Source organism: Salarias fasciatus, unplaced genomic scaffold (assembly GCF_902148845.1).
Source record: "Salarias fasciatus unplaced genomic scaffold, fSalaFa1.1, whole genome shotgun sequence".
NCBI classification, from domain to species: domain Eukaryota; kingdom Metazoa; phylum Chordata; class Actinopteri; order Blenniiformes; family Blenniidae; genus Salarias; species Salarias fasciatus.
In genome coordinates, this window is record NW_021941245.1 from 79,916 (window position 1) to 107,859 (window position 27,944).

A 27,944-nucleotide genomic window follows, 5' to 3' on the forward strand; every position below is an offset into this window, starting at 1 on the left:
CAGGCTGGTGTACCACACACACACAGGCTGGTGTACCACACACACACAGGCTGGTGTACCACACACACACAGGCTGGTGTACCACACACACAGGCTGGTGTACCACACACACAGGCTGGTGTACCACACACACACACAGGCTGGTGTACCACACACACACAGGCTGGTGTACCACCCACACAGGCTGGTGTACCACACACACACACAGGCTGGTGTACCACACACACACACAGGCTGGTGTACCACACACACACACAGGCTGGTGTACCACACACACACAGGCTGGTGTACCACACACACACAGGCTGGTGTACCACACACACAGGCTGGTGTACCACACACACAGGCTGGTGTACCACACACACACACAGGCTGGTGTACCACACACACACACAGGCTGGTGTACCACACACACAGGCAGGACCCCAGGATGCTCTCGATGGTGCTCCTGTAGAAGGACTCCAGCAGTCTCTGGGAGATGTTGTTCTTCCTGAGCACCCTCAGGAAGTGCAGGCTCTGCTGGGCCTTCTTCAGAAGCTCAGAGGTGTTCATAGTCCAGGTCAGGTCTTTCTCTCAGTGGACTCCCAGGAAGTGGAAGTCCTCTACCCTCTCCACATGGTCCCCGTTGATGAGCAGGGGTGGGACGTCTGTTTTAGTCCTTCGAAAATCAATGATCAGCTCCTTGTTTTTTTCTGTGTTGAGGAGCAGGTTGTTTTCTCTACACCACCCAGTCAGCTGCTCCACCTCAGCCCTGTCTGCAGACTCCTCCCCCCGGAGATGAGCCCCACTACTGTGGCGTCGTCGGCGAACTGAATGATGGTGTTGCTGGGGTGTGCAGAGGTACAGTCCGAGGTGTAGAGGGAGTAAAGAGGGCTCAGCTCGCAGCCCTGGGGGGAGCCGGTGCTGAGGCTGACGGTCCCGGATGTGTCGTCTCCCACCCTCACCCTCTGCCTGCGGTCCGACAGGAAGCTGTAGATCCACATACAGATGGACTGTGGAAGTCCAAGGTCTCCCAGTTTCTTCACCAGCTTGAGAGGAAGGATGGTATTAAAAGCAGAGCTATGATCCACAAAGAGCATCCGAGCATAAGTCCCCCGCCACTCCAGGTGGGACGGTGACGTGTGGAGCGCTGTGGCTACAGCGTCCTCTGTCCATCTGTTAGCCCTGTAGGCAAACTGGTGGGGGTCGAGACTTTCAGGGAGGAATGAGGTGATGTGACCCCGTACCAGTTTCTCGAAGCGCTTCATCACCACTGGAGTGAGAGCTCCTGGCGGCAGTCACTGAGGCTGGAGATGTGTTGCTTCTTGGGCAGGGGGACGATGGTGGAGGACTTCAGGCAGGGTGGGACGGTGGACTGGGACAGCGACCGGATTGAAAGTGTTGGTAAACACACCAGCCGGCTGATCAGCGCAGTCCTTCAGCACCCGTCCAGGGTCACCGTCGGGTCCGGCTGCCTTCCATGGGTTGACTGCCCGCAGCGTGCGCCTCACATCGTGCTCCACCAGTATGAGGCTGGCGCTGCTCTGGACCGCAGGGTGTAGCTGCTCTGGACCGCAGGGTGTAGCTGCTCTGGACCGCAGGGTGAGGTGTAGCTGCTCTGGACCGCAGGGTGTAGCTGCTCTGGACCGCTCCTCATACCCCTTTCCCACTACAACTAGCGGGTCGTCCCGTGTCTGCGACCTGCTAACTATCGCCTTTTTAGACGCCTTTCCCACCGCCTGCAGACCCGCGTTTCACCTCCTGCTGGCGAGCAGCGTCGCTGCGTTTTCCCGCACTGATGGTGTCCCACGTTGATGACATCGTCAGCGCGACGGAGCAAAATGAAAGTAAACAATGCAGCGGAAAACAGTCCCTGTTACCTGGAGACGAATCTCCTCTTCCCCACGGATCAGGGGAAGCTCTCTGGTCTCGCTATCTTGCCATTGCTGGGTCATGTTGACGAAGGAAATCTCACGCTGTGTCCAGAAACAACAACTAGCGCGCTAACTTAGCCGCGCTGCGTCGACGTCATCATGTAAGTTCCTCCCACTAAAAGCCGGTAGAAAGCTGACCCGGGAATTTACCGGGTCGATTGCAGGGTGAACGACCTGGGTCGAAATCCTGGGTCAAACCTTTTCCCACTGCGATGACTTAGCGGGTTTAAACGGGTTTTTTTGGCCAGTGGGAAAGGGGTATCAGAGTGCTGCAGGAGGGGCACACGCTGCTGCTGGTGGCCCCCTACTGGCCGGGATTCCCTCTGCTCCACAGGTTGTCTCACGGTGGGCCGTGGCGACTTCCCACCAGGAGGGATCTGTTGTCTCAGGACAATGGCCGGGTGCGGCACCCCCAGCCTCACCATCTCTGCCTGTGCGCCTGGCTGTTGAGGGGCCCGAGCAGCTGTCAGGCAGACCATCCTGAATGCTTGGGCACCGTCCACCAGACTGGTGTATGACAACAGGTAGAGGTTGTTTACACAGTGGTGTGATGGCCGGGGGGAGGTGCTCTGTCCGATCCCCGTGGTCCTGGACTTCCTGCAGTCTCTCTTGGACGATGGCCGATCCCTGGCCACCCTGAGGGTGTATGCGGTGGCAATATTGGCCCGCCATGTCAGGGTCGCTGGCGATACGTTGGGAGGTCATGCGTTGGTGTCAGCCTTCCTCAGGGGGGCTCTGAGGTTTCACCCACCTAGGGCCCCACGGGCGACTACCTGGGATCTGCATCTGGTGCTGGAGAGCCTGTGTCAGCCTCCCTTTGAACTCCTGGCAGCGGCGGAGCTGCAGTGGGTATCCCGGAAGATGGTGTTCCTGCTGGCTGTTACCACGGCGAAGCGTGTGGGGGAGCTGCACGCCCCGTCTGTTCACCCGACGTGCCTCAGATGGCACCCGGATGGGGCTGGCGTCACGCTGTGGCCAAACGCCGTGTTCCTGCCTAAGGTCTGGGCGAGGCCGGGGGCCAACCAGCCTATTCGCTTTGCTCGATATGACCCCCCGCCGAGCGGCTTGGGGGTTCAGTCGGCACTCTTGTGCCCAGTTCGGGCCCTCAGGGGCTACGTGGCAGCAACAGTGGATGTGCGGACTACTGACCAGCTGTTTATCTGCTTTGGGGGCCGTGGAAGGGGCTCTGCGCTGTCTAAGCAGCGCCTGTCCCACTGGGTGGTGGACACCATTCGCCATTCTTATCTGGCCGCGGGTCGGCCTCCGCCCCAGGGGGTGCGTTGCCATTCTACTCGGGCGGTGTCTACTTCGTGGGCCGCCTTGAAGGGGGTGCCCGTGGATGAGTTGTGTGCTGCCGCCTCCTGGTCTATGCCGGGCACCTTCTCCAGATTCTACCAGTTGGACGTTGTGCCTCTGCATCCACTACGGGTGGTCCTGGGCCCGGCAGAGGCGTCCCAGTGAGGTGGGATTCCTTGTGACCAAGTTGGCATACATCATTCCAGTGCTTTAAGCACCGCCTCTGGCGGTCAGTAGGGATGAAATAGAACGAAGGTTACGAATGTAACTATGGTTCTATGAATCCCGGATGACCGCCAGAGCGCTCTGTTACTCGGAATCCTCGTGGTCACGCGAGAAGAGTCTGCAGGAAACGAACCTGGTTCGCTGACCGAAGTTTGTAGTAATTCCTGGGTCATCCAGGGGTCACAAGTGACGTTGTTGGTATACATACTCGAACTACACATTCGTAAAGGGAACATTCCAGTGCTTTCAGCACCGCCACACACAGACACACACACACCCTCTACCTCTCTCTACCTGTGTGAAGCCCCCCAGGGTGTGGAGCTGCTGAGTGTGTGTGTTGCACAGCGCCACCAGGTGGTGCAGCAGCTGGTCCACCTCCTCGTACAGCAGCGCCGCCGCCTCCACCGCAGCCCTCTGGGAAGCCCCGCCCTCCTGTCTTCGAAGCCAAGCCAGAGAAGCTCCGCCCCCCTGCTGCAGGTCCGCCAGCTGCCGGTCTGCCAGGAGAGTCTGCATCGAGGCCTGGCAGCGGGCCAGGAGCCGCTCGGCATCCTGGGAAAGAGACACCGACAAACTTCAGGAAGACTCTGTGTGTGTGTGTGTGTGTGTGTGTGTGTGCGCGCGCGCGCGTGTTTTTCTATCTTTGTGGGGACCAAATGTCCCCACAAGGACAGGAAAACCCGCTCGATCTGCCTTGTGGACCTTCTTCCGGTCCTCATGAGGGAAACAGTGTTTTCTTCACCATGTTGTTGTTACTGAAAACAGTCAAAGGTCAAAAACATTTCTTTAGGGTTCGGCTGTGTGGTGGTCTGGGTTAGGGTCAGGGTTAGGGTCAGGGTCAGGGACTAGGAAATGCATTATGTCAATGAGTGTCCTCACAAGGATAGAAATATAAACCTGTGTGTGTGTGTGTGTGTGTGTGTGTGTTACCTGAGCAGACTCAGGTGCAGCTGTGGCCTGCATGCTGTGGATGTTCCTCCTCAGCAGGTCCACGACGTCCTCACACTGCTGGGTCACCAGATCCACCGTCTGCAAACACACCAGGGCCAAGGAGGGTCCAGATCCAGCTCCGGGTCTGGTTCCACAGAGAGGATCCAGCTCCGGGTCTGGTTCCACAGAGAGGATCCAGCTCCGGGTCTGGTTCCACAGAGAGGATCCAGCTCCGGGTCTGGTTCCACAGAGAGGATCCAGCTCCGGGTCTGGTTCCACAGAGAGGATCCAGCTCCGGGTCTGGTTCCACAGAGAGGATCCAGCTCCGGGTCTGGTTCCACAGAGAGGATCCAGCTCCGGGTCTGGTTCCACAGAGAGGATCCAGCTCCGGGTCTGGTTCCACAGAGAGGATCCAGCTCCGGGTCTGGTTCCACAGAGAGGATCCAGCTCCGGGTCTGGTTCTGCAGGTTCCTTCCGAGTTCTACTCCCTCATGTGTAAAAGTGTTCTGAGTGAAATGTGTCGTGTCTTGTGTTGTCCTGCGTTGTTATCTTGTTGCATCATCATTTGGGGTCTTGTTGCTTGTCGTCTTGTTGTGTTGTCTTGTTGTTTGTCGTCATGTTGGTTCGTCATGTTGTGTTCTTGTGTGTTGTCTTGTTGTGTTGTCTTGTTGTTTGTCATCTTGTTGTGTTGTCAGGTTGCATTGTCATGTGTTGTCCTGTTATTTGGGGTTGTGTCGTTTTGCCCTCTGACCTTTCTGAAGTGGATCCACCGACTCTGACCGAAGCTGAAAGATCCTCCAAACTCCACAGGAAGCTGGTCCAGGTCCACGTAGTCCTCCAGAGACCTCACAGAGGTGAAGACCTCCACCTGACACACGCACACACACACACACACACACACACACACACACACACACACACACACACACACACACACACACACACACACACACAGTCAGTGTGTGTGCCGGTCCAGCAGGACTGCTGTGACCTGCTGGTACCTGAGTTGCTGCAGGGTCCTCCAGGTCCAGGACCGAGTCTCTGTCAGCAAAGACCAGCAGCAGCTGGACGGAGACTGTAGAGTCCAGCTGTGAGCAGAGAGACCGGGTCAGAGGAGAGGCTGAAGTAGACCTGTTGATGTAGACCCTCTGATGTAGACCCCCTAATGTAGACCCCCTGATGTAGAACCAATGATTGTAGACTCCCTGATGTAGACCCTCAGGAGGGTTCAGGTCAGGTGTTTACCTGCAGCGCCCTGAGGGCGGAGAAGAAGGCGGGGTTAGGAGGGGCTCTCCGGGCGTCCACCAGTACTGTCAGGCCACACACTTGCATGTCCTTCCTACATACACACACACACACACACACACACACACACACACACACACACACACACACACACACACACACACATTCAGAGAGGATGGAGGTGTGGCCCGGTGCGGTGGGTGGAGCTCGGTACCTGAGGGTGGAGGTGTAGTAAAACAGGAGGCGGAGCAGCTCAGCATGAGACCAGAGACTGCTGGAGGAGAACGTCAGCAGGGGGCGCCCTGCTCGGTCCACGGTTCCTGTGGGGACACACCCTTTCTAGGAGCTGTGTGTGTGTGTGTGTGTGTGTGTGTGTGTGTGTGTGTGTGTGTGTGTGTGTGTGTGTGTGTGTGTTTTATCTCACCAGGTAGACACACACTTCCTGACCTCATCAGCTCTGTTGACACAAGACAGGAACCTGAGGAGAAACAAACACACACACACACACACACACACACACACACACACACACACACACAGTCTCGTATTTCTATCCTCGTGGGGACCGTCCATTGACTCCCATTCATGTCTAGCCCCTAACCCTGACCCTTACCCTAACCCTAACCCACACCACAACACAGCCTAACCCTAAAGAAATGTTTTTGACCTTTTACTTTTTTCAGTAACAACAACATGGTCAAGAAAACACTGTTTCTCCTACTTAGGACCGGAAAAAGGTCCCACAAGGCACGTCGTTCCACGTTTTGCTATCCTTGTGGGGACATTTGGCCCCAACAAGGATAGAAATACGAGAACACACACACACACACACACACACACACAGAACTGTGAGAGAAAGAGTTGGGATGAGGCGGAGGTGAAGAAGGTGGAGGTGGAGGAGGGGGAGCGGGGGGGGGGAAGGAGAGGAGGAGGAGTCACAGAGAGAGGAGAAAAGTTTGTGCACCTTCGTCGTGATGCTCTGCAGCGCCTCCTCCAGGAGCCTTCTGCACCTCCTCTTCCTGCTCCTCCTTCCTGTCTGGACTCAGAGGAACGATGACGACCTGCACCTCCTCCTCTCCCTCCACCTCCTCCTCTCCCTCCACCTCCTCCTCTCCCTCCACCTCCCTGTCTTCCTTTTCTTCTGCCGTATCAGTCTCTTCCTTCACCTCCTCTTCTGTCTGCTGTTCGCCTTCACTGACTGTCAGCCTGGTGCAGTCTTCCTCCTCCTCCTCCTCCTCCTGCTCCTCCTGCTCCTCCTGCTCCTCCTCCTCCTCCTCCTCCTCCTCCTCCTCCTCCTCCTCTTCCTCCTCCTCCTCCTCCTCCTCGCCTGACTCGGTTCCTCCTGCTTCCTCCGACTCACAGGTCAAAGGTTCCCCGGTTTCAGATGCTGCTGCAGAGGAACCCGAAGAGCAGGCGAGCATGAAGGTTCCTCTGTGGAGCGGCAGGAAGTTCCCCTCCCTCGTGTTCTCAGGTGGCCCGGCGGGGCGTGTGTGTGCAGGTGTGTGAGCTGCAGTGTGTGTGTCCGCATGTGCAGGTGTGTGCCTCATAGAGTGTGTGTTGGTATTGTGCACAGCAGTTATCTTAGCAGTTTGTATAGTCAAAAGTTTTGTGATGTGTATTTCACTTTGTGTAGAAGGTGGTGCAGTGGGCGGTGCAGCAGGATGAGCAGTGGGCGGTGCAGCAGGATGAGCAGTGGGCGGTGCAGTGGGCGGTGCAGCAGGATGAGCAGTGGGCGGTGCAGCAGGATGAGCAGTGGGTGGTGCAGTGGGCGGTGCAGTGGGCGGTGCAGCAGGATGAGCAGTGGGCGGTGCAGCAGGATGAGCAGTGGGTGGTGCAGCAGGATGAGCAGTGGGCGGTGCAGCAGGATGAGCAGTGGGTGGTGCAGCGGATGGTGCAGTGGGTGGTGCAGTGGGTGGTGCAGCAGGATGAGCAGTGGGCGGTGCAGCAGGATGAGCAGTGGGCGGTGCAGCAGGATGAGCAGTGGGCGGTGCAGTGGGCGGTGCAGCAGGATGAGCAGTGGGCGGTGCAGCAGGATGAGCAGTGGGTGGTGCAGCGGGATGAGCAGTGGGCGGTGCAGCAGGATGAGCAGTGGGTGGTGCAGCAGGATGAGCAGTGGGCGGTGCAGTGGGCGGTGCAGCAGGATGAGCAGTGGGCGGTGCAGCGGGCGGTGCAGCAGGTGGTGTGGTCGTGGATTGGGGGGTCTGGGTGGGGGTTGTACCCTGGAGCTTCTGTCTGACGGATTGGGTCGAGGAGCCGATCTGAGGGCGGAAGCGAGGCAGAGGCTCAGCCAGCTCCACGTACTCTCCCTCGCTGTCGCTGCTCGCTGTCGATTGGTCGGTCTGCGGTGGTGGGAGGAGCCCAGCGTCCCGGTCGGGTGAGTCCACTGCAGCTGAGGTGGAGGCGCGGTGCGGGCGGAGGATCTGCGGGTAGACCAGGTCCTCCCAGGGAACCCTGGACAGGCCGGTCCGGGCGTAGAGGACGCAGCGCCGCAGGCCCGGCGCTCCCCGCCGCTCCCGCTCCCGGTTCACCGAGTCCAGCCAGGCCATGGCGAAGAGGGAGGGCAGCGCCGCCGCCGCCACCTCCTGCTGCTCCACACGGCGTCCCGACCGAGACACGCTGCACAGCAGCAGGCGGGGAGCCGCAACGCCGCCGGGCCTGCGGGGGGCGCCGTCTGACGGAGGAGGAGCGGCAGGAGAAACAAGCAGGTAGAAGTCTCCTGGGTGGAGGAGGTCCGCCTCCAGGGGACACAGCTGAATCACAAGCTTCTCATGGACACACAGAGGCCAGCCTCCAGGGACAGAGACCTGGTCCCAGTGCTGTGACTGGGGGGACAGACAAGGAGGAGAGGGGGAGCTTTCATGAAAAACCAAAATATCCAGCAGAATCAAGACAAGAGAGACAGACAGGAGGACAGACACAAAGGAGGACAGACAGGAGAACAGACAGGAGGACAGAAAGGAGGACAGACAGGAAGAAGAACAGTCAGACAGTCAGATAGTCTGTCCCTCACATGGGAGGCAAAAGAGCAAGACCATCAGGTCTTCTCCAGAAACCTCAGAAAAAGCCACAAGGTGAATGTCAATCAAGTCTACAGATGCTGGGACAAACCCTGCTGGGACAAACCCTGCTGGGACAAACCCTGCTGGGACAAACCCTGCTGGGACAAACCCTGCTGGGACAAGACCTGCTGGGACAAACCCTGCTGGGACAAACCCTGCTGGGACAAACCCTGCTGGGACAAACCCTGCTGGGACAAACCCTGCTGGGACAAGCCCTGCTGGGACAAACCCTGCTGGGACAAACCCTGCTGGGACAAGCCCTGCTGGGACAAACCCTGCTGGGACAAGCCCTGCTGGGACAAGCCCTGCTGGGACAAACCCTGCTGGGACAAACCCTGCTGGGACAAACCCTGCTGGGACAAGCCCTGCTGGGACAAACCCTGCTGGGACAAACCCTGCTGGGACAAACCCTGCTGGGACAAACCCTGCTGGGACAAACCCTGCTGTGGAGTGTTCAGAATGATTGTTCCTGCTTGAAGGACAAAGTGGAGACAAATGAAAACTTCATAATACCTGAAGGTTGAATGAAGGAAGACTTCAAAGTCATGTCTGAGGTGCTGATGAACGGGTTAATGTGTGCTGATGGGTTAGTGTGTGCTGATGAATGGGTTAGTGTGTGCTGATGAATGGGTTAGTGTGTGCTGATGAATGGGTTAAGGCCCGCCCAAGCTTCAGCGTCTGCTTGGGTGCACGTTGTGCCTTGCTCCCCGTCATGTAAAAACCATCATGAATTTGTGCGTCCGTTAGGGCCCACCAGGGCCCACCAGGGCCCACCAGGGCCCACCAGGGCCCACCAGGGCCCACTAGGGTCCACTTGGGCCCTAGCCAAAACTAGCAGACCCAGAACCAGTCTCTTTCTCCGGGCCGTGACCCCGATGACCTCTCAGTAAACAGTTTCAGGATCCACCTTAAAGTCCAGTTCCACCCAGAACCTGCTGCTGCCCAGCTCTGGAAACACTGTGTTAAAGATATTGCTTATATTGTTCTTTTCTTTTTTCTGTATGATGTTCATATTATTGTAAATAGCGAGACTTCTTGTTTTCAGAATGTTTATATCTATATTACCAATCTCCTTTCATTCCTCCTCTCTTCTGATCCAGTTGCTGTTTGTTTCTTTTCTTTCTTCATGCAGAGTGAATAAAAAGCTGGAGTGAGATTCCTGCTGGCCATGTTTAAACTCTGCATTGAAGCTGATTCTGATTCTAATGTGTAATTTCTGGACGACTGCATCTGTTTCACACATCCGATTGGTTTTCTTTTGAACTTGGGGAACCCCTTGAAAACGAGACGAGTTGATCCTCTCCAGACATAAAATAGACACCAGCTTTTATAGAAACCTGACTGCCGCCACCGCATCTGTCCTCGGCAGCAGAGAGATCCTCCAAGGCAGAAGGTGGAGCTCACCACCCCGGCAAGGATCAACTTTCAGCCCGTGAATTCCAGAGATCGAGCTGCCCGAAGTCGCCATCCCTTCCATCACAGAGCGGCAGATCAAGAACTTCAAGAACCAGCCTCAGAGTCTGCTTCCATTCAGAAGACCAGCAAAGAGCTCCAGGACTGAGAGGTCAGGTCTGCCGGCAGGATTCACCAGGGTTCCATCAGATACTGCTGGGACACTGGGGGGCGTCTCATCAACCCTGGTCCAGGGTCTGGTGTGGAAAGACCCAAAACAACCAATGACTCCAGCTTTTTTAAAATTAGGATGCGTCTCAGGACATCTGTCTGATTATCTGGCAAGCACCAGACAGCAGGACAGATGGACAGATGGACAGGTGGACAGTTTGCTATTTGGACAGTCTGACATTTGGGGAGCAGGACACTGGACACTGGGAAAGCTGAACAGTTGGCCATTTGGACAGTTGGACATTAGGTATTTTGGACAGTAAGACAGGGGGACAGTTGGACATTTAAGCAGTAGGAAATTTGGACATTAGGACAGTGGGATAGTTGGACAAAAGAACAGTGGAACATTCAAACAGTAGTGCAGTAAGGGAATAGGACAGTTAGACATTTGCCTGGACACTCTTACACGTGCGTTCTGCCGTAGTTTTAGGAGGAAATGTTTGGCTGGCAGCAGGAAGTGCAGCAGGTACAGCAGGACATCTCCACGGTAACATCTGTCCACCACACTGAGGACCTGAGAGAGGACCGTGGAGGATGTGGACTGGAAGGGCGGGAAGAGGTCTGCCAGAGCAGAGTGGAGACGGCGGTCCAAAGACTCACAGTCCTGGAGACAGAGCACAGAGCGAGACAGCAGACATGATCAACAGATCCCGATCAACATCTGTAACGACCGGTCTCACAATGGCGATGTCAGAGAGGAAGATGTTTGGAAGTCACGTCTACATTCCTGCTGCAGCAGGTGCAACAAATACAGCTCATTCTCCTTCAAGACGGAGCGCCGTGAGTGGCTGCCTGGGCGTCTTTAAATCCCAGTACTTTCATTGTAACTTAACCTTGTTGCAATGACAAATAAACCATTCCATTCCATTCATGGCTGTTATTCTACTGAATGCTTTACAGCAGTGTTTTGCTTATGTGTGACGGGCTGTGTCAGTATCTGCTGCTTGTTCCTGGGTATCGGTATCTGCTGCTTGTTCCTGGGTATCGGTATCTGCGCCCTGTTCCTGGATACTACTGCAGGGAGGACGCCAGCCTGGTCAAGGTTTCCATGACTTTTTATTTATAACAATAATACAAAACAAAATCTACACTGCCTGGGGAGCCTCCTCACCCTCCCTCCAAGCAGCAACCAAAAGTCTGCACACACACACACACACACACACACACACACACACACACACACACACACACACACACACACACACCGATTCTCCCACTGTCGCCTGAGAATCTCGTCCTCCGACACAAAAGGCTCGCTCGATCAAACCTGATCGAAAACACTGAAGATGAAAAAGTAACAGAATCAATCAATCAATCAATGTATTTTTGTACAGCCCAGTATCACAACAGCTGCCTCAGAGGCTTCAAGATGTTACATTGGTTGGTAAAAATAAAAACAGTGAATAAGCATAATGTTAATATGTCAAATTCACAGTAACGAGACAAAACGAAGCAACCACCGCCTTAGACCCTCACATCTGGCAAGAAAAAACTCCAGAAACCCAGTGGGAGAAGAAGAGATCTTGGGGTGAACCACAGTATGGAGGGATCCCTCTCCCAGGGACGGACAGCTTTGGCAACAGCTAGCATGAGACAATCAGAAGTAAAGCCTAGGACAATGTTGAGGACAGTCCGTTGGACGGTCCAGCACAAGAACCACGGATCCCAGAAGTAGAACCGAAGCCAGTCCACGGGCAGGACCGACAGGAGTGTCCTCCCGGTCCGGACGGAGCTTGTTCGTAGGCCCTCGTAATAGTGGAGTCAGCAACTGAAACTGGAGAAGACTCCCCCTCGAAGGGGGGGACAGCAGGGGAAAAGCAATGAACGGACTAAAGGGAATAACATTCAGACATTAGAGGACAGGGCTCAGTGCACCGTACTTCCCACAGCATTCTAGCTCCTAGGGCAGCTTTGTGAATAGTTTAGTATTTATACTAGTATTTAGTTAGTATAGTTCAGATGGTTTAGTTTAGTTTAGTTTAGTTTAGTTTAGTTTAGTTTAGTTTAGAATCCCTAGCTGACCTGATCATAGGCTGCATCGAAGAGAAACGTCTTGAGCCTAACCTTAAATGTGGAGACTGTGTCTGCCTCTTTGACACCACTTGGAAGCTGGTTCCATAAAAACGGTGCCTGATAGCTAAAGGCTCTTCCACCTAGTGTCCATTTAGAGACTCTAGGAGTCACCAGTAACCCTGCATTTTGAGAGCGAAGTGCTCTGATTGGTTGATAAGGCGTTAAAGCATCTTGGAGATAGGTCGGAGCCATCCCATTTAGGATTTTGTAAGTGAGGAGAAGGATTTTAAATCGAACTCTAAACTCGACAGGAAGCCAGTGAAGAGATTTTAGAACGGGAGTAATGTGTTCACGTCTTCTAGTTCCGATTAATAATCTGGCGGCTTCATTTTGAACCAACTGAAAGTTTTTTAATACACTTTTTGGGCAGGCTGCAAGAAGGGAGTTGCAGTAGTCCAGTCTAGTAGAAACAAATGCATGGATGAGTTTTTCTGCATCACTTCTAGGTAGAATGTTTCTTATTTTAGCTACGTTGCGCAAGTGGAAATATGCTGTTTTACAAGCCAGGTTGATGTGTGCTTTAAAGGAGATATCCTGATCAAATAAGACCCCGAGGTTCCTCACAGTAGAGGAGGAGGATACACTGACGTTATCTAAGGTAATAATCTGTTTGGATAGACACTCTCTCAGTTTATGGGGGCCTAGTATAATGACCTCTGTTTTGCCAGGATTCAGACGGAGATAGTTCGTAGTCATCCAGGATTTAATTTCTCTGATACAGTCACTGAGTCTGTCTATTTGATTAGTTTGATCAGGTTTCATAGATAAATACAATTGTGTGTCATCTGCATAGCAATGAAAATTGATATTGTGACTTCTAATTATGTTCCCTAAAGGAAGCATATATAACAGAAATAAAATTGGCCCGAGCACGGACCCTTGAGGAACCCCATCACTGACCTGGGAGCACGGTGAGGACTGTTGGTTATTGTGAACAAATTGGTACCTATTAGATAAATAGGATTTGAACCAGCAGAGGGCTTTTCCTCTGATGCCAACCTCACATTCTAACCTCTGCAGGAGAATATTGTGGTCGATTGTATCAAAAGCTGCACTGAGGTCTAAGAGAACCAGGACTGAGACTAGACCTGCGTCAGCCGCCAATAGCAAGTCATTAGTGACTTTAACTAACGCAGTCTCAGTGCTGTGATAAGCTCTATATCCTGACTGAAATTTCTCAAATAAACTATTGTCCTGTAGGTGGCGGCAAAGCTGTTTAACCACGACTTTTTCCAGGACTTTTGAAATAAAAGGCAGATTTGATATCGGTCTGTAGTTAGCTAGAATATCAGGATCAAGATTAGGTTTTTTCAGCAATGGTTTCATTACTGCGAATTTAAATGACTGTGGCACATAGCCAATTTCTAGAGACGTATTTATTATAGTTATGATCGTATTTAAGATAACTGGAAGAATATCTTTGAAAAGCTTAGTTGGAATTGGATCTAGGAGACAGGTCGAAGTTTTAGAAGACATTACAATCGAAGTAATCTCAGCCCCATCTACTGGTGAGAAACTATCTAGTATTTCAGGTATTTCAGGTGGAGGCAGTGGCTGGATTCCCTGAGCTTGATCTGAGGAAAGCGCTTCACTGATTTTACCTCTGATGGTTATGATTTTATCATTAAAGAATTTAAGAAAGTCATGGCAGTTTAAAGATTCTGGGATTACTGGTTCCACTACAGAATGACTGTTTGTCAGTCTGGCTACAGTGTTGAACAGAAACCGAGGGTTATTTTTGTTTATTTCTATTAAACAAGAGTAATATAATGTCTTGGCTTTAAAAAGAGTTTGTTTATAGCTTAGCAAGCTACATTTCCAGGCCTTCAGAGATTGTTCTGATTTAGATTTACGCCACAGTCTTTCTAATTGCCGAGTTTTTTGTTTGAGAACACGGGTTTCAGAATTAAACCATGGAGCAACGCGCCTGGGTCGATTGGTTTTCAGCTGCAACGGAGCCACTACGTCAAGGGCAGATTTTAGTGAGTGCATAGCACTGTCAACAAACTGATCACTATTATCACCACTGGTCAATAAGCTCATTTCTGTGAGTTCACAAGATAATGCAGCAAATGCAGGCTGGATCAATTCTTTGTACCGAGCCACAGATTTTTCAGATAATGTCCGTATCAGCTGAATTTTATCTTTTTGAGCACAGTAGTCTTCAATCAAAACCTGAAAAGTAATTAAAAAATGGTCTGAGAGTATGGGGTTCTGAGGGAGAACATTTAGGTCACTGACCTCTATCCCATATGTTAAGACCAGATCCAGGGTGTGCTTGTGACTATGAGTGGATTCATCAACATTTTGAGTGAAACCGATACTATCTAATACGGCAATAAACGCATTACTCAAACTGTCACCAGAATCATCCACATGGATGTTAAAGTCACCTATTATAAAGATCTTGTTATGAGTCAATACTATATTGCTTAAAGACTCTGAGAACTCAATTAAAAAGTCAGAGTAAGGACCAGGAGGTCGATACACAATAATTAATAGCACAGCTTTTTGATTCTTCCCATTTGGACAAGTAAGCGTTAGTATTAAGCTTTCAAAAGAGTTGAATTTAACATTAGTTTTGGGTTTAAGAAGAAGACTGGAGTGGGAAATCACTGCCACACCTCCACCTCCACCTGTTGATCTAGCTGTTTGGAAATTAACATAGGTTGGAGGGGTACATTCATTGAGCCTCACATAGTCATCTTGCTGAAGCCAAGTTTCTGTTAGAGCAAGGAGATCAATGTTATTGTCACCGATAAGGTCATTAACTAACAGAGATTTAGTGGAGATTGCTCTAATGTTTAGTAGACCACATTTTATGTATTTCCTACTGGAAAAGTTATTCTGTTTCGTACAGGTGTTAAGCTTTTTACCCATTGACTTTTTTCTAATGCTTTGAGCACTATGGACAGACACAGTCTCTGTTAGCCTAGGTAAACCTCCATGCTTGACTTGTAAAAATCCGGGAGCAGGATTAGTGACGGGATCAACAAGATCAACAAAGGAGCGTTCTACACGACTGCTCTGCGCCCGGGGCTCATAGCTGGATTGTCAATTTAGAGTACGAAGCCGATCAGCCATATTGTGAGCTAAAAGGGCTGCACCATCCAAAGTTGGGTGGATGCCGTCCCTGCGGATGAGCCCAGGCTTTCCCCAGAAGGTGCACCAGTTGTTTAGAAAAATAACTCCGTTTTCCTCACTCCATCTAGAAAACCAGCGATTGAATGATGAAAGTCGGCTATACATTTCATCATTGACCAAATTGGGCAGGGGACCAGAGAATATTACGGCATCAGACATCGACTTAGCCAATTCACACACCGAGGCTACTTGTAATTTGAGCAACTCTGATTGTCTCCGCCGGGCATCATTACCGCCTGCGTGAATCACGAGTCGACGGAATCTCCTACCTTCCTGTTTTAAAAGCCTAAGGTTCCCCTCGATGTCCCCCACTCTGGCCCCCGGGTAACACCTAACCTTCACCGCTGGCAGCTTCACGTCTCTAACTATAGAGCTGCCAATCACCAGCGTGTCCAGTTCAGCCGGCGTGTCGTCGCTGAGGGGAGAGAACCTATTGCAGACGTGAAGCGGTTCTTGGAGTGCTACGTGGCGGTGCTTAGCACTGGCCTTCCTCCGGACCGTCACAAACTGGTCCTGGTCTTGTCCCGGCTGCTCGGGACACGCTGCGGGGCTAGGCTTGCTAACACTCCTCTCACTGCGGGAGCGGGCTGCGAGCCCTGCCGCTACCTCGCTATAGCTAGCGCTGCCCTGCCCCTCACGTCTGCGCAGCCGCTCCTCTAACTCGGTTACCCTGGCCTCCAGCGCTGTCAATACACTGCACTTTACGCAAATACCCCTATCGTCAAGGGAGGCAGGGTTCTGACTCAACATACGGCACACTGAGCAGGAAAGAAAAGAAGATAGAGGGGAGGACGCCATAGCGGTCCCGGCGGACCAAGCTAGTTAGCACGCTAAGCTAGTTAGCACGCCGGTGGCGCTAACGGCGGAGAAGAAATGTAATTCACGAGAGATCGCTGGTCAATCGGGGGCGAAAGTAACCCCGGGGGCGTAAATAACCCCGATTTTTGATTGCTTCGTGAATTAACAGTAATAGCAAGAGAGAGACAGCAAGCACTTCAGTCGCTCGCAAGCTTCAGCAAGCTTCACCAACACGGAAAACACTCACCGGAGTGACGTCAGCCAGAGGTGGTAAATCAAGAACAAAGCATTCAGGACTTACAGGACAGGTGGCCTGCTCTCTTCACACAGAAAGAGGTAAATGGAACTGAAGTGACCAAAGTCTGTACGCTTCTTTAATTACTGTGAGCATTAATGAATTATAATATAATGTGGCTGAGATTGCATAGCACTGAACTTACTGACAGAGTTTACATCTTATTTTGTGTGTTCTTTATTTGTATATAGATGAGAGCAGTTTATTTTCTCCATAATACAATATCTACTGTCATTTGTGAGTGTTTTCTTTAGAATTGCAAAGGCTCATGGCAGTTCCTCTTGAAGAGAAGTTCATGTCCAGAAATCATAAAGAAAAGATAGTTTCATTGTTATTTTAATAATTATTAGTTATTTAATCTCACTGTTATGTTCTCCTGTCCATTTCATTTGTTTATTCTGGGCTTTCTGCTTGTTGACATCCAGACACAGGTTGTCTCAGTACAGACAACTTCATGCTGTTTGAGCTCATCATGACACCTTCAGACTGCAGCTTCTGAAACAGAAATCAAACCAATAGAAATTTCATCATCCTATTTTCATATTTAGTAAATGATCAAAAGGGTGATTGTTTAGACTGTGCCAATAATCATCATGACCAAACAAACATAACGACTTGTGAGTTGGTTGTACTTAAACGTCAGCGATTACTCTATAGATTACAATAGTTTGATGCTGCCATATATGTTTCGGACTGAATAACTGTTTATAAAGGTCGCGGCTGATTGGTTTGTTAGCTGAGGCTCACATGATATGTAGTGATGCTGCAGGTTGTACATTTCAAATCATCTGTTCATTTCAACCGCTTCTTCTGGCAACTTAAAACCAAAGACGTGTGTTTTTTCACCTTGAAAGGTGTCCGAGTTGATAGTATTCTGTGAAACTTGCACATTTTGTTTTATCAAAGCAGTTTGTGCAGCAAACAGCACAACATGATGTGTCACCGCTGACATGCGCAGTAGACAAGAAGTGACGAGGCTGATGGGGGGGCGGGCTCTGTAGCCATAGATTGTCTCAGATTACTAACCTGACACGCCAGATGGACAGTTTCATGTCCGCCACGGAAATATTTCACTAGTCCATCTGGGTAGCCGCTCTTCCGATTTGATTTCAGAGGCGGGACCTTCTTTTTTTTTTTTTTTTTTTTTCCCCTTGTCCTGTTCGGTAGCTGGGGCGTGCAATATTGTATGATTGTAGCCTTTTACTATCCGAACAGATTTTAATATTAGCAGCAGGATGAGACTGAGTCTCCTCCTGCTGCTGCCTTTATTTAAAGCTGGCATCCGGCATGGCTACCGGACAGGACCGGGACGGAAACGCTCAGAGAGCAGGGACAGAAAGAGAGAAAGATAAAGAGAGGGAGAACGGAGGGGGGGGGGGTGGGGGGGGGGGCACACAACCTATGTACAAAGTCACAATACAAAACAGTGTTGTCGACGCACCACACGCAACCTAGAACAATCCCAAACCCCCAATCTAGACAACACCAAAACAGAGCCGACAACCAACACAGAAAATTACAGAACCATACATACATTTTTTTTTTTTTTTTTTTCCCCCCTTTTTTTCCAAACCATATTAGTGAACAGACCAGGCCACAAAAATAAAAGGAGGTGTAGGGGAGGAGGGAAATGCAAGGACACCACACACAAACCGTATTTTTTTTTTTTTTTTTTTTTTTTTTTGAATATAGCTAGTCGTAACTAGTAGTAAACTAGGGGCGTGCATCAAGAGAGGTCTGCTACAGATCACCATTAGTCTAACCACTACAAGAAGACAAGGTAACCCAGTATGTGAAGAGTGATTAAAGATCAACGTGATCATGTGAATATGATGGTGACAGTGATGGTGATAGTGATCATGCATATATGACCTCTGACCTCTGAGAAGGCCAGAAGCAGGCCAGAGAGGCCCTCAGAGCCCAGACAGCCGGCGGACATCACAGAGCCCGGATCCAAGCCGCCCCCCCAGGCAGACGCCCACGCTCCAGTCCAGAAACGGGGCAGAGGAAAGCCCCGGCCGGGGACCCCGGCAGTCCCGGGGCCCGGGCCCCGCGGAGCCATGACCGGCAGGAGCCGGTCCACCCCGGGCGCCGGACGCCCGGGGCGGGCAGGGCCGAGAGCCCAAGGCCCAAGAGCCCAGGAGCCAACCCCCCACCCAGGCGAAGGGCTATGACCCACCCGGGAGAACCAGCCCACACGGGCGGCTACCCACCCCGGGCCAGTACACCCCCCAGCGCTCCGGCCACGCACCCCGAGATCCAGGGCATCACTCCCCCCCCCACCCACCCCACCCCACCCCCCCCCCCCCCCCCCCACCCCACCCCACCCCCCACCCCACGACCCCCACCCGGAACCCACCCCCCCGCCCGTCCCCCGCCCGGCCCACCCCTCCCACCCCCTGTCCTCTCCCGCCTCACTCCCCCCCGCCCCAACCCAACACTCATACCCACTCACTCATACTAACACACACACATGCACACACGCACACACACAACCACTCATCCCTAAACCAAACGCACACACACACACACTCACATTCCAACACACTCACACCCTCTCACGCACACGCACACGCTAACAAGCACGCACACGCACATACACACACACACACACACACACACACAGACACACAGACACACACACACACGCACACACACACACACACACACACACACACACACAGTCCATCCTACCCCAAACACACTCACATTCCCGCGTCATCCAACTGTCACATCCTGTGGGAGACCCCCCCGGAAGGCAAGGGAACACCGAACCCCACATCCAGAACCCCCCGCCACCCACAACTGCCGCCCCCACCCCCCCACCCCCCCGCCGCAGACAGGTATGCACCCCCCTGAGCCAGCAGCCCCCCAAACCACAGCCGCTCCAAACCCCCGGCCTGTGGGGAAAACAACAGCCCCCCCCACCCCACCCCCCACCAGAAGGAATCCGGAAACGGGGGCGCAGAAGACCCCATTGCCCTCCCTCCCCCCCCTCCGTCTCTTGGGTGTTGATGGGAGTATATGTTGCTTGCGATTAAAATTTGAGGGGCAGTAACCACACCGTGCCGCGAGTGAGGCCAAACGAGCAGTCTCATCCACCTAAACAGCCCCCCCCCACCACCGAGCAGTCTCATCCACCTGAACAGCCCCACCCCCAACACAGCGCGCCAAGACCCCCCGATGTGTGTGTTTGTATGTATTTGGTCGTGTTAGATGACTAAGTGCAATTAAGACTGAGAGGCGAGCCGCTGAAGCGTGCAGTGATTGGGGCCACTTAGACGGCCCCCTCCACCCCCCCTCCACCCTCCACCCTCCACCACACCCAACTTGATAAGCCCGCCTCCCAAAGCCCTACGTGTGTGTGCATGAGAGCGGGGGGAGAGGGGGGGTCCGGGGATGCCGCAGCACCCCCGTCACCCAGGAGCCCCCCGATGAAGGACAGGGCCAGGAGCGCCACCCCCCCCCAGGACCAGGGCGGACAGCGACCATGGCCAGAGAACCACCGACCCAAGAAGCACACACCCATCATGCATCAGGAGGAGTGAAGGTGAGGACAGACAGGGGGCAGCAGAAGGACCCAGACCCAGGGCCCACCGCCCCCAGGCCCACCGGGCCCCCCCCCACAGGACACCGCACTCTCTCATACATAGCTCCAGTCGCCCACACATATACACACACGTACAGACATACATACATACTTACAGATACACACCCTCACACACATACATACCCCGCTCACAGATACATACCCACACACACATACATACATAGTCATACACAAACATATCCAGATACACACCCACACACTCACATACACCTACATAAATACCCACACATACAAAAACATATATACATACTCACACATACACACCCACACACATATACACATACACGTACACGCACCTTCCCCAACCCCCTAACCCCCACAGCCCACCACCCCCCTATCTACACCCCCATCCACCCCACCCTGTCCCCCACCACCACAACCCCCCACCCCGATGCCCTGGATTCCGGGGCAGCAACCAGACACCAGGGCGTGCACCGACCCAGGCCGCGGCAGCACGCCCGAGCCGACCGGCCCCCCCAGCCAGGTCGACCCCCCCACCCTCACGGAAGGAGAGAACCTCCAGGCACCAGGGCCCAGGGCCCCCAGCCACACCCGCCCCAGGACACCCCGGCCGCCCGGACATGAACCGGCACCCGCCGACCCCGGCCCCCCGGGGCCCCCGCCCCACCGCCGCCAGACAGCCCCAACAACCGGCGGCCCCCCCACCCCCAATCCAAACCAAACACGAAGACAGCCCCCAGCGAAGCAGCCCAGATCCCGACCCCAAGACAGTGCCAACCACCTGCAGCCATCAGGCCCCCCCCCCCACCAACAACCGACCCTCAAAGTGGAGAGGCCCCCCCCCACCAACAACCAACCCCCAGAGAGGAGAGGCCCTCATCTTCCCCTGACATGAAGTGATGGAGCTGATCACAGGGGACCAGAGGGAACCAGATTCAGCTGATTGATCCTCTGAACAGACAGACATCGTCTCCAAGCTGATATGATCTAATAGAAGACTCTTAAACTGCCCGTTACTCAGATTATTTCTGGATTTCCAATTTACAAGGATAGTTTTCTTTGCGATGCACAAGATGGTGAGAACCATGTAGACAGAGTTTATCGACATGTTAATTTCACCCAGATCACCTAAAAGGCACAGTGTGGGAGTTGCAGGGATATTGCATGTGAACCATGTTGACAGGTCTTCACACACCTGAAGCCAGAACCTCTGCACTGGTGAGCAGGACCACAAGGCATGGAGGGAGCTGTCAGTCATGTTATCATTGCAATGTGAACAGATATCAGATTGTGATAGACCCATCTGGAACATCCTTCGTCCTGTGTAATGAATTCTATGCAGAATTTTGAATTGTATTAGTTGTCTATTTGAATTCTTTGTCATTTTGAAAGTATTTAAACATATTTGTGACCACGCATTTTGGTCAAAGTTGTTAGATAAGTCAGCCTCCCATTTTAAGGTCAGAAGAAAGATTTCATCTTCTACCTTTGATAATATTTTATATATCTTTGATAGCAACTTTGGGGAACTGAGGTTTAAGAATTCTTCGACCCCGAGAGGCAGCTGTCCCTGCAATTGATTAAAGGTATACTTTTTACCTATGATAGATTTAAGTTGATGATATTCTAAAAATGCTGTGCTGCTGATTCCATATTGTGAGATGAGAGTATTGAATGATAGAAAGTTGCCATTTTCAATGATATGTTCAAGCTGGCTGATTCCTTTATTTCTCCACTGAGTGAAGTTTATCATCTTTTTGTTTTACAGGATGTCCGGGTTGTTCCAGATGGGTGTGAGTTTACACAGGATCAGAGAAGATTTGGTTAGCTTTAGAAAGTCCCACCAAGCCATTAAAGAGGAACTGATGTTGACACTTTTAAAACAGCGATGGGATTTGATGGTGGGACTGATGAATGGCAGGTCAGAGATAACTAGATCCTCACATAATGCTGCTCTACATCCAGCCATGGCTCATCTAGATTGTTCGGTTTAAGCCATTTGGAGATATATTGCAGCTTGCTGGCTATGAAGTAATTACTGAAGTTAGGCAAGTCTAGTCCACCTCTGTCTTTAGTCTGTTGTAGCGTCTTTAAACTGATACGTGATGGTTTATTTTTCCAGAGAAATTTAGATATGTATGAGTCCAGTGATTTGAACCAGCCAGACGATGGTTTGGTTGGTATCATTGAGAATAAATAGTTAACCTTAGGTAAAGTCATCATTTTAATGGTGGCAACCCTCCCCATAAGAGATATAGGTAAGCGTCTCCACCGTAAGAGGTCATCCTCTGTTGATTTCAGTAACGGAACGTAATTTAGTTTTAAAAGTTCTGATATCCTTGGAGAAATGTTTATGCCTAAATAACTAATGTTTCCAGACTGGATTGTAGCATTGGGTATACTTTGTAAATCACAGTTTATAGGCATGGCTGTAGTCTTAGACCAGTTGATAGAATAGTCAGATATTAGTGAAAATTTGTCAATAAGTGTGATTGTCTGGGAGATAGAAGATGGAGAGTTCTGCAGGAAAAGCAATACATCATCTGCATAAAGACTTATTTTATGTTCTATCTTATTGTTAGCCAGGATCCCTCTGATGTCTTTATTTTGTCTTATAGCAGCTGCCAGAGGTTCGATAAAGATGGCAAACAGTGAGGAGAGAGTGGACAGCCCTGTCTGGTTCCTCGCTGCAGACAGAAGCTTGGAGAAGTCTGCTCGTTAGTCTTCACACATGCAGCTGGGTTGTTATAGAAGATTTTAATCCAGTCTATGAAAGACGTTCCAAACCCAAATTTGGTTAATATTCCAAATAGAAATTTCCAATTTACTCGATCAAAAGCTTTTTCAGCATCTAAAGAGATAATTATGGATTCCAGATTGTGTATTGTAGAGTAATCTATTATATTAATTAATCTGCGCATGTTATTGGATGAGTGTCTACCTTTAATGAACCCTGTTTGGTCAGGATGTATTATGAGCGGGGTTACCTTTTCTATTCTTCTGGATAGGGCTTTGCTGATTATTTTGAGATCTACATTTATTAATGAAATAGGACGATAACTGGACGGAAGTGTGGGGTCTTTCCCTGGTTTAAGTATTAAAGTTATTTTGGCTAAGTTCATATTTGAGGGTACTGTTCGTTTATTTTTTATTTCCATTACCATTTTATGAAAAGTGGAGCCAACATGGTCCAGAATTCTTTATAGAATTCTGCTGGATAGCCATCTGGACCTGGAGCTTTATTGTTGGGCATATCCTGCAGAGATTTATGGAGTTCATCCAGTGAAAGAGGAGAATCCAACACTATTCTATTTTCATCTTTCAATTTTGGAAGGTTAATATCATTAAAAAAAGTATTAATTTCCTCATCTGTTGTGTCTATTTGTGATCGGTATAATCCTTGATAGAAAGGCGGGAGAGGCGGGACCTTCAAAACAATCCGTAGCTGGCGATTGGACGACCGTTCGAACCAAAGAAGAAGACGATTGGATGACCGTTCTGATTGACACGCGACACACTCACCGCAGACGTCGTCACGTCTTCTCGTCACGTCCGCTCCTCCAGCAGCTCCCGCCTCTTTCCCCTGATTGAGCCGGTGAAATTTTAACAGAGTGAAACCATTGGTCTATGGAGCGCTGCAAGATGGGATCTGCAGGATTTAGGAACTGAATCAGGCCCGTCTGCTATGCAAGGTTATCAGATGACACCTTCTGGAGAAAATAAATCACAACACCCTTATATTATGACTGTGTGAGTCGTACTGGAAGGTCATGTAAGATAAGTTCCCCAGTACACCAAACTAGTTCACCATATATGCAGCACAACATCAAGGAAACAAATAACTCACTTTGTCATAAACGTGGTACTATGGGTGTCAACCAAACAGTGAGTGGAATAATGCCATCTGCTTGACTCACATACTCAAAAGGAAGAAACTGCAGCTGCAAACTATATGTCATTTCTGGTGACCATAAAGACTCCGTTCCATACAACATTATGATTCATTGTGTTTTCCCCGGTGTCGATGCATCCTGGAAACTATTGTAGTTAATACCCCTATTTGTTAGATGGCTAGATTAATTCACCTATCTTTTCAGGTTGTGGTGTGTGATGGCACGCAGCCAGGAAATCACCCAGCATATAACAGATATTGTTGTTCATCCAAGAACCTAACTTAAGAAGTGAAGCAAATGCTGATTTGTGTTTGTGCCCTGTACCCCCCCTTTAGGACTCTGATGCAGATGAGGCTCAGAAGAATCTGGAGCAGCTCACCATGGCAGTGTTTGTCATTCGGAAGGAGGGGGACGGACTGCAGGAGCCACCTGAAGACATTGGCATCGTCATTGGGGGCATAGAGTTGCTGCATCGTCTGACTTCAGTTGCCTCAGCTTGTGCCCTGCTGCTAGGTTTGATTTATGCACTCAACCTGGCTTATCCAAAACCCCTTCGCTTCACTTTTGAAGTCCTCCAAAAAAATCATCATGCAGCTTGATCAGCACAAGATGTCCCCCAAAGTCCACAATCTGCACAGCAAACTTCAAAGCTTGCAGTAAAGACACACTACAATGCCCTCCTCTGAGCCAACAGATGGCCCAGTGCCATACGAACAATGATGCACAAGATCATCTTCAGGAAAACACAAGAACAATAATGTTTGAACATTTCACATTTAAAGCATTTTTTCCAGATGATGTGCCTTTTTCTATGCCGAACAGACTCGACAAAAGTTCTCCGACCCCAATTTAAAAAATGTTTAATTTTATAATGTGTTGTGCAGAAGTTGTTTTCCCCAGTCATCTGGTATTTTACTTTTCATGTGTTAATTTCCCCAACTGTTCTAAATGGTGTGATTTTAGGTATGTACAAAGTGTTAATAGTTTTTATCTCAATTGTTCAGTTTCACTTTTCATTGACTGTAACTGTTTATCTTCTATACTCCTCGCACTTTCAAAAATGAGAACACTGCATGTTTTGAGGTTCAGCAAACCTTTTTGCACTTTCTTGCAATATTTTGCACTTTGTTAGTGACACCAGTAATTTTGTCAATAGTGGCTGAAGTATTTTGTGAATGTTTACTGTGAGGGCCGAAATGCTGTTAGTGGCCGTTAAGTTAATAATTTTGGGCAGTTTTACAATAAAGTTTTAAAAGATAACTGATTTTGAGGTTGTTGTTAATGTATTTTCAGCCAACTTAAAATTGTAATTTCAGTGATGGAAAAAACTAAAATTTAATTTTAATGTAACTACACAAAGTAGTTTACATGAAGTCAAATTGTGAAGTTAGGAAAGACCATTATTTCACTTTCAAGATATGAAAATTATTGAGTTGTAAAAACTATAAGCTTTAAGTTGACTTGCTGCAGTTTTAAGTTGGATAAATGCAAAGTGTTGATTTGAGACAAATTAAAATATTAAGTCAATGTGACTGAAACCATTTGTGTTACTTTAGCTCATTAACTTAATTTCAAATAACTTAATTTATTTAGGTGTTACCAACTGAAACAATTCGTTTAAGTTGGTCCAACAATTTTCTTTTTTCAGTGCACGTTATAATCCACACATTCACTACGCTGTGAAATATTAATGCAAAATGACCAGATTGAGTTGTTTATGCAAAGATTGCTGAGACGGAACTACTTACTAAACATGGCGTCTGGGCGTAGTGATTTCAAAAGAAAAAGTAGTTCCCAGTATTTGCTTCAGTGTCATAACGCTACAATATTATTTGTTGGTGTTCCACAGCGTAGTGAATGTGTGGATTATAATGTGTCCACCAAAGTGTTTTGGGGTTGTTGGATTGTGTATTTGATGAGTTTGACGAGGGGGAACAAAAATACCGTCCACTTCCATTGTGTCCGTCCTGAAAACCTTCCCCGAATCACCTCTGGATAAACAACAGCTCGCCTCACAGAAACAGTCAGTCTGCTGTTCAAATGACTGAGGAATTGTGCTAAATGGGCCAATTTGCCAAAATGTCGAAGTATTGCTTTAAGAAAAACATTTTACTCCAAAAGGGGAGTTTTAAAATAGCCCAGGGATGGGCAACTAATGGCCCGCACCCTCCCTCCGTACCGCCCCCCAATTAATTTTGAAAGAGAAAAAATGTGTGTTTTGCTGCACACATTGAGTTGCAATGGCATAGTTTGGCCACCAGATGGCACGCCCTCCGCGCCTCCAGCCTCCACCAGCTGACGTCACACACCCAGCCTCGCAATGCACTCTGGGAAGTCACCACCATGTTGGAGTGAAAACAAAGATTCAGGCGTATGACGCTCTTTCACTCCTGTAGAGGATTATGCAGCCAATTTTGGCCAGAGGAGAGTGAGGAGATGGAAAATGACCACAGAACGGTGAGGACAGAACATGTTGTGTTTGGTTGAACAGCTTTGAGATTTGATGAAGAAGCGTGTGAGAAACATGATCTGAGGTGCTGCTGTGAGATGTGATGATCGGTTTTCGGTTCGTTTTGCCGCTGACGGGAGGCGGTCGGTCAGAGAAGGTTCTGCTGTCTCCTAAAGTGTAGATTTTCTAGTTTCATATGAGACCCATTATGTTGTGGTGGAGCAGACGGATCCTACGTTGTGTAGCGTTTTGTGTCTGGAGGAGCGGGGGAGGGGAGGGGGGCGTGTCCAATCGTTGCATCTGGACGCTAAAGTTGTTCTAAACAAACACTCGGTGGTCAGACAGCAGCTGCAGCGTTCGGTCAGTGAGATGAAGGCTTCTTGTTTGAGACACAGTTGAAAGAAATCCTCCTCACAGCGTTTTAGTGTCTTTATACCCTGGCTGAAGTGGAGCAGACGCTGCTGGATCCGGTACCGGGTCCGGGTTAAATGGCTTCCGTGATGAACAAGTCCATTTTGGCCTGGAGTTTAACTCTGACATGTAAGTTAGCAGATCTACGCACTAAATGTCGGCGTTCTCCAGGTCGCGGGGTTCTTGAGTCTCGGCCGTGCATGGCTGGACAGGCGGCTGGCATTAAGTCCGGGTCCTGCTGCAGCCTGAAATCCGTAGTTCCTCCCGGTACCGGTCTTTGTGTGTTACATCAAGATTGTCCACTTGATCTGACAACACAACAACATCCCTGCTCTCCTGATCAGTCCACATGTTCAACGTTAAAGAACACGGAATGAGCACTACTCTCTATGGATGAAACCGCGTAACACTGGTTGTTTTCACTCCAACATGGCGGCGGTCCTCCGGTTGCCAACCCCCGGGTCACGTGACTGCAAATACTCTATTCTCGCCAGCCCGACGTGATGCCGACAGCCCAGTTGCACAGTTACCTCATTTGAGGCCCGTTGTTGTGGGATGTTGTTACAGACCACCGAATACGGCTATAATGTACCTTGACCTAATTTGTGAGATGCTTGATAGAGTATGTGACATTGGAATTGAGCTTTATTTTCTAGGGGACTTTAATACAGATTGGAAAAAAAACAGTTGTGCATTAAGAAATAAGTTAATGTCATTCGCTAGTACTTGTAATTTGTCACAACTGAATTTACAGGAGTAAATTTGAAATCTGATGGCACATACTCTGTAACTCTTATTGATTTAATTTTTACTAATGTAGAGGAGCTATGCTCTAAGGCGGTTTCTATTCCTGTAGGTCAGGGGTCACTAACTGTCGGACCGCGGTCCGGATCCGGACCCAGACGCCGCCTGATACGCTCCAAGATGCTTTAACGCCTTATCAACCAATCAGAGCACTTCGCTCTCAAAATGCAGGGTTACTGGTGACTCCTAGAGTCTCTAAATGGACACTAGGTGGAAGA

The 27,944-nt window shown here is 50.2% G+C and overlaps 1 protein-coding gene across 7 annotated transcripts in view; it reads right to left on the reverse strand.

Annotated features, from left to right (window-relative positions):
* LOC115384476 (rho guanine nucleotide exchange factor 40-like) overlaps positions 1 to 27,944 on the reverse strand; it is a 106,341-nt gene that overhangs the window by 34,209 nt on the left and 44,188 nt on the right. For all 7 annotated transcript variants that reach the window (XM_030086751.1, XM_030086753.1, XM_030086750.1 and 4 more), the window contains exons 2-10: positions 10,695 to 10,892; positions 6,571 to 8,428; positions 6,031 to 6,084; positions 5,821 to 5,926; positions 5,607 to 5,700; positions 5,363 to 5,449; positions 5,113 to 5,229; positions 4,362 to 4,460; positions 3,729 to 3,983 (exon numbers count right to left, since the gene is read on the reverse strand). In XM_030086751.1, the coding sequence (XP_029942611.1) occupies positions 3,729 to 3,983; positions 4,362 to 4,460; positions 5,113 to 5,229; positions 5,363 to 5,449; positions 5,607 to 5,700; positions 5,821 to 5,926; positions 6,031 to 6,084; positions 6,571 to 8,428; positions 10,695 to 10,892 (2,868 nt within the window). The remainder of the gene's footprint in view (positions 1 to 3,728; positions 3,984 to 4,361; positions 4,461 to 5,112; positions 5,230 to 5,362; positions 5,450 to 5,606; positions 5,701 to 5,820; positions 5,927 to 6,030; positions 6,085 to 6,570; positions 8,429 to 10,694; positions 10,893 to 27,944) is intronic.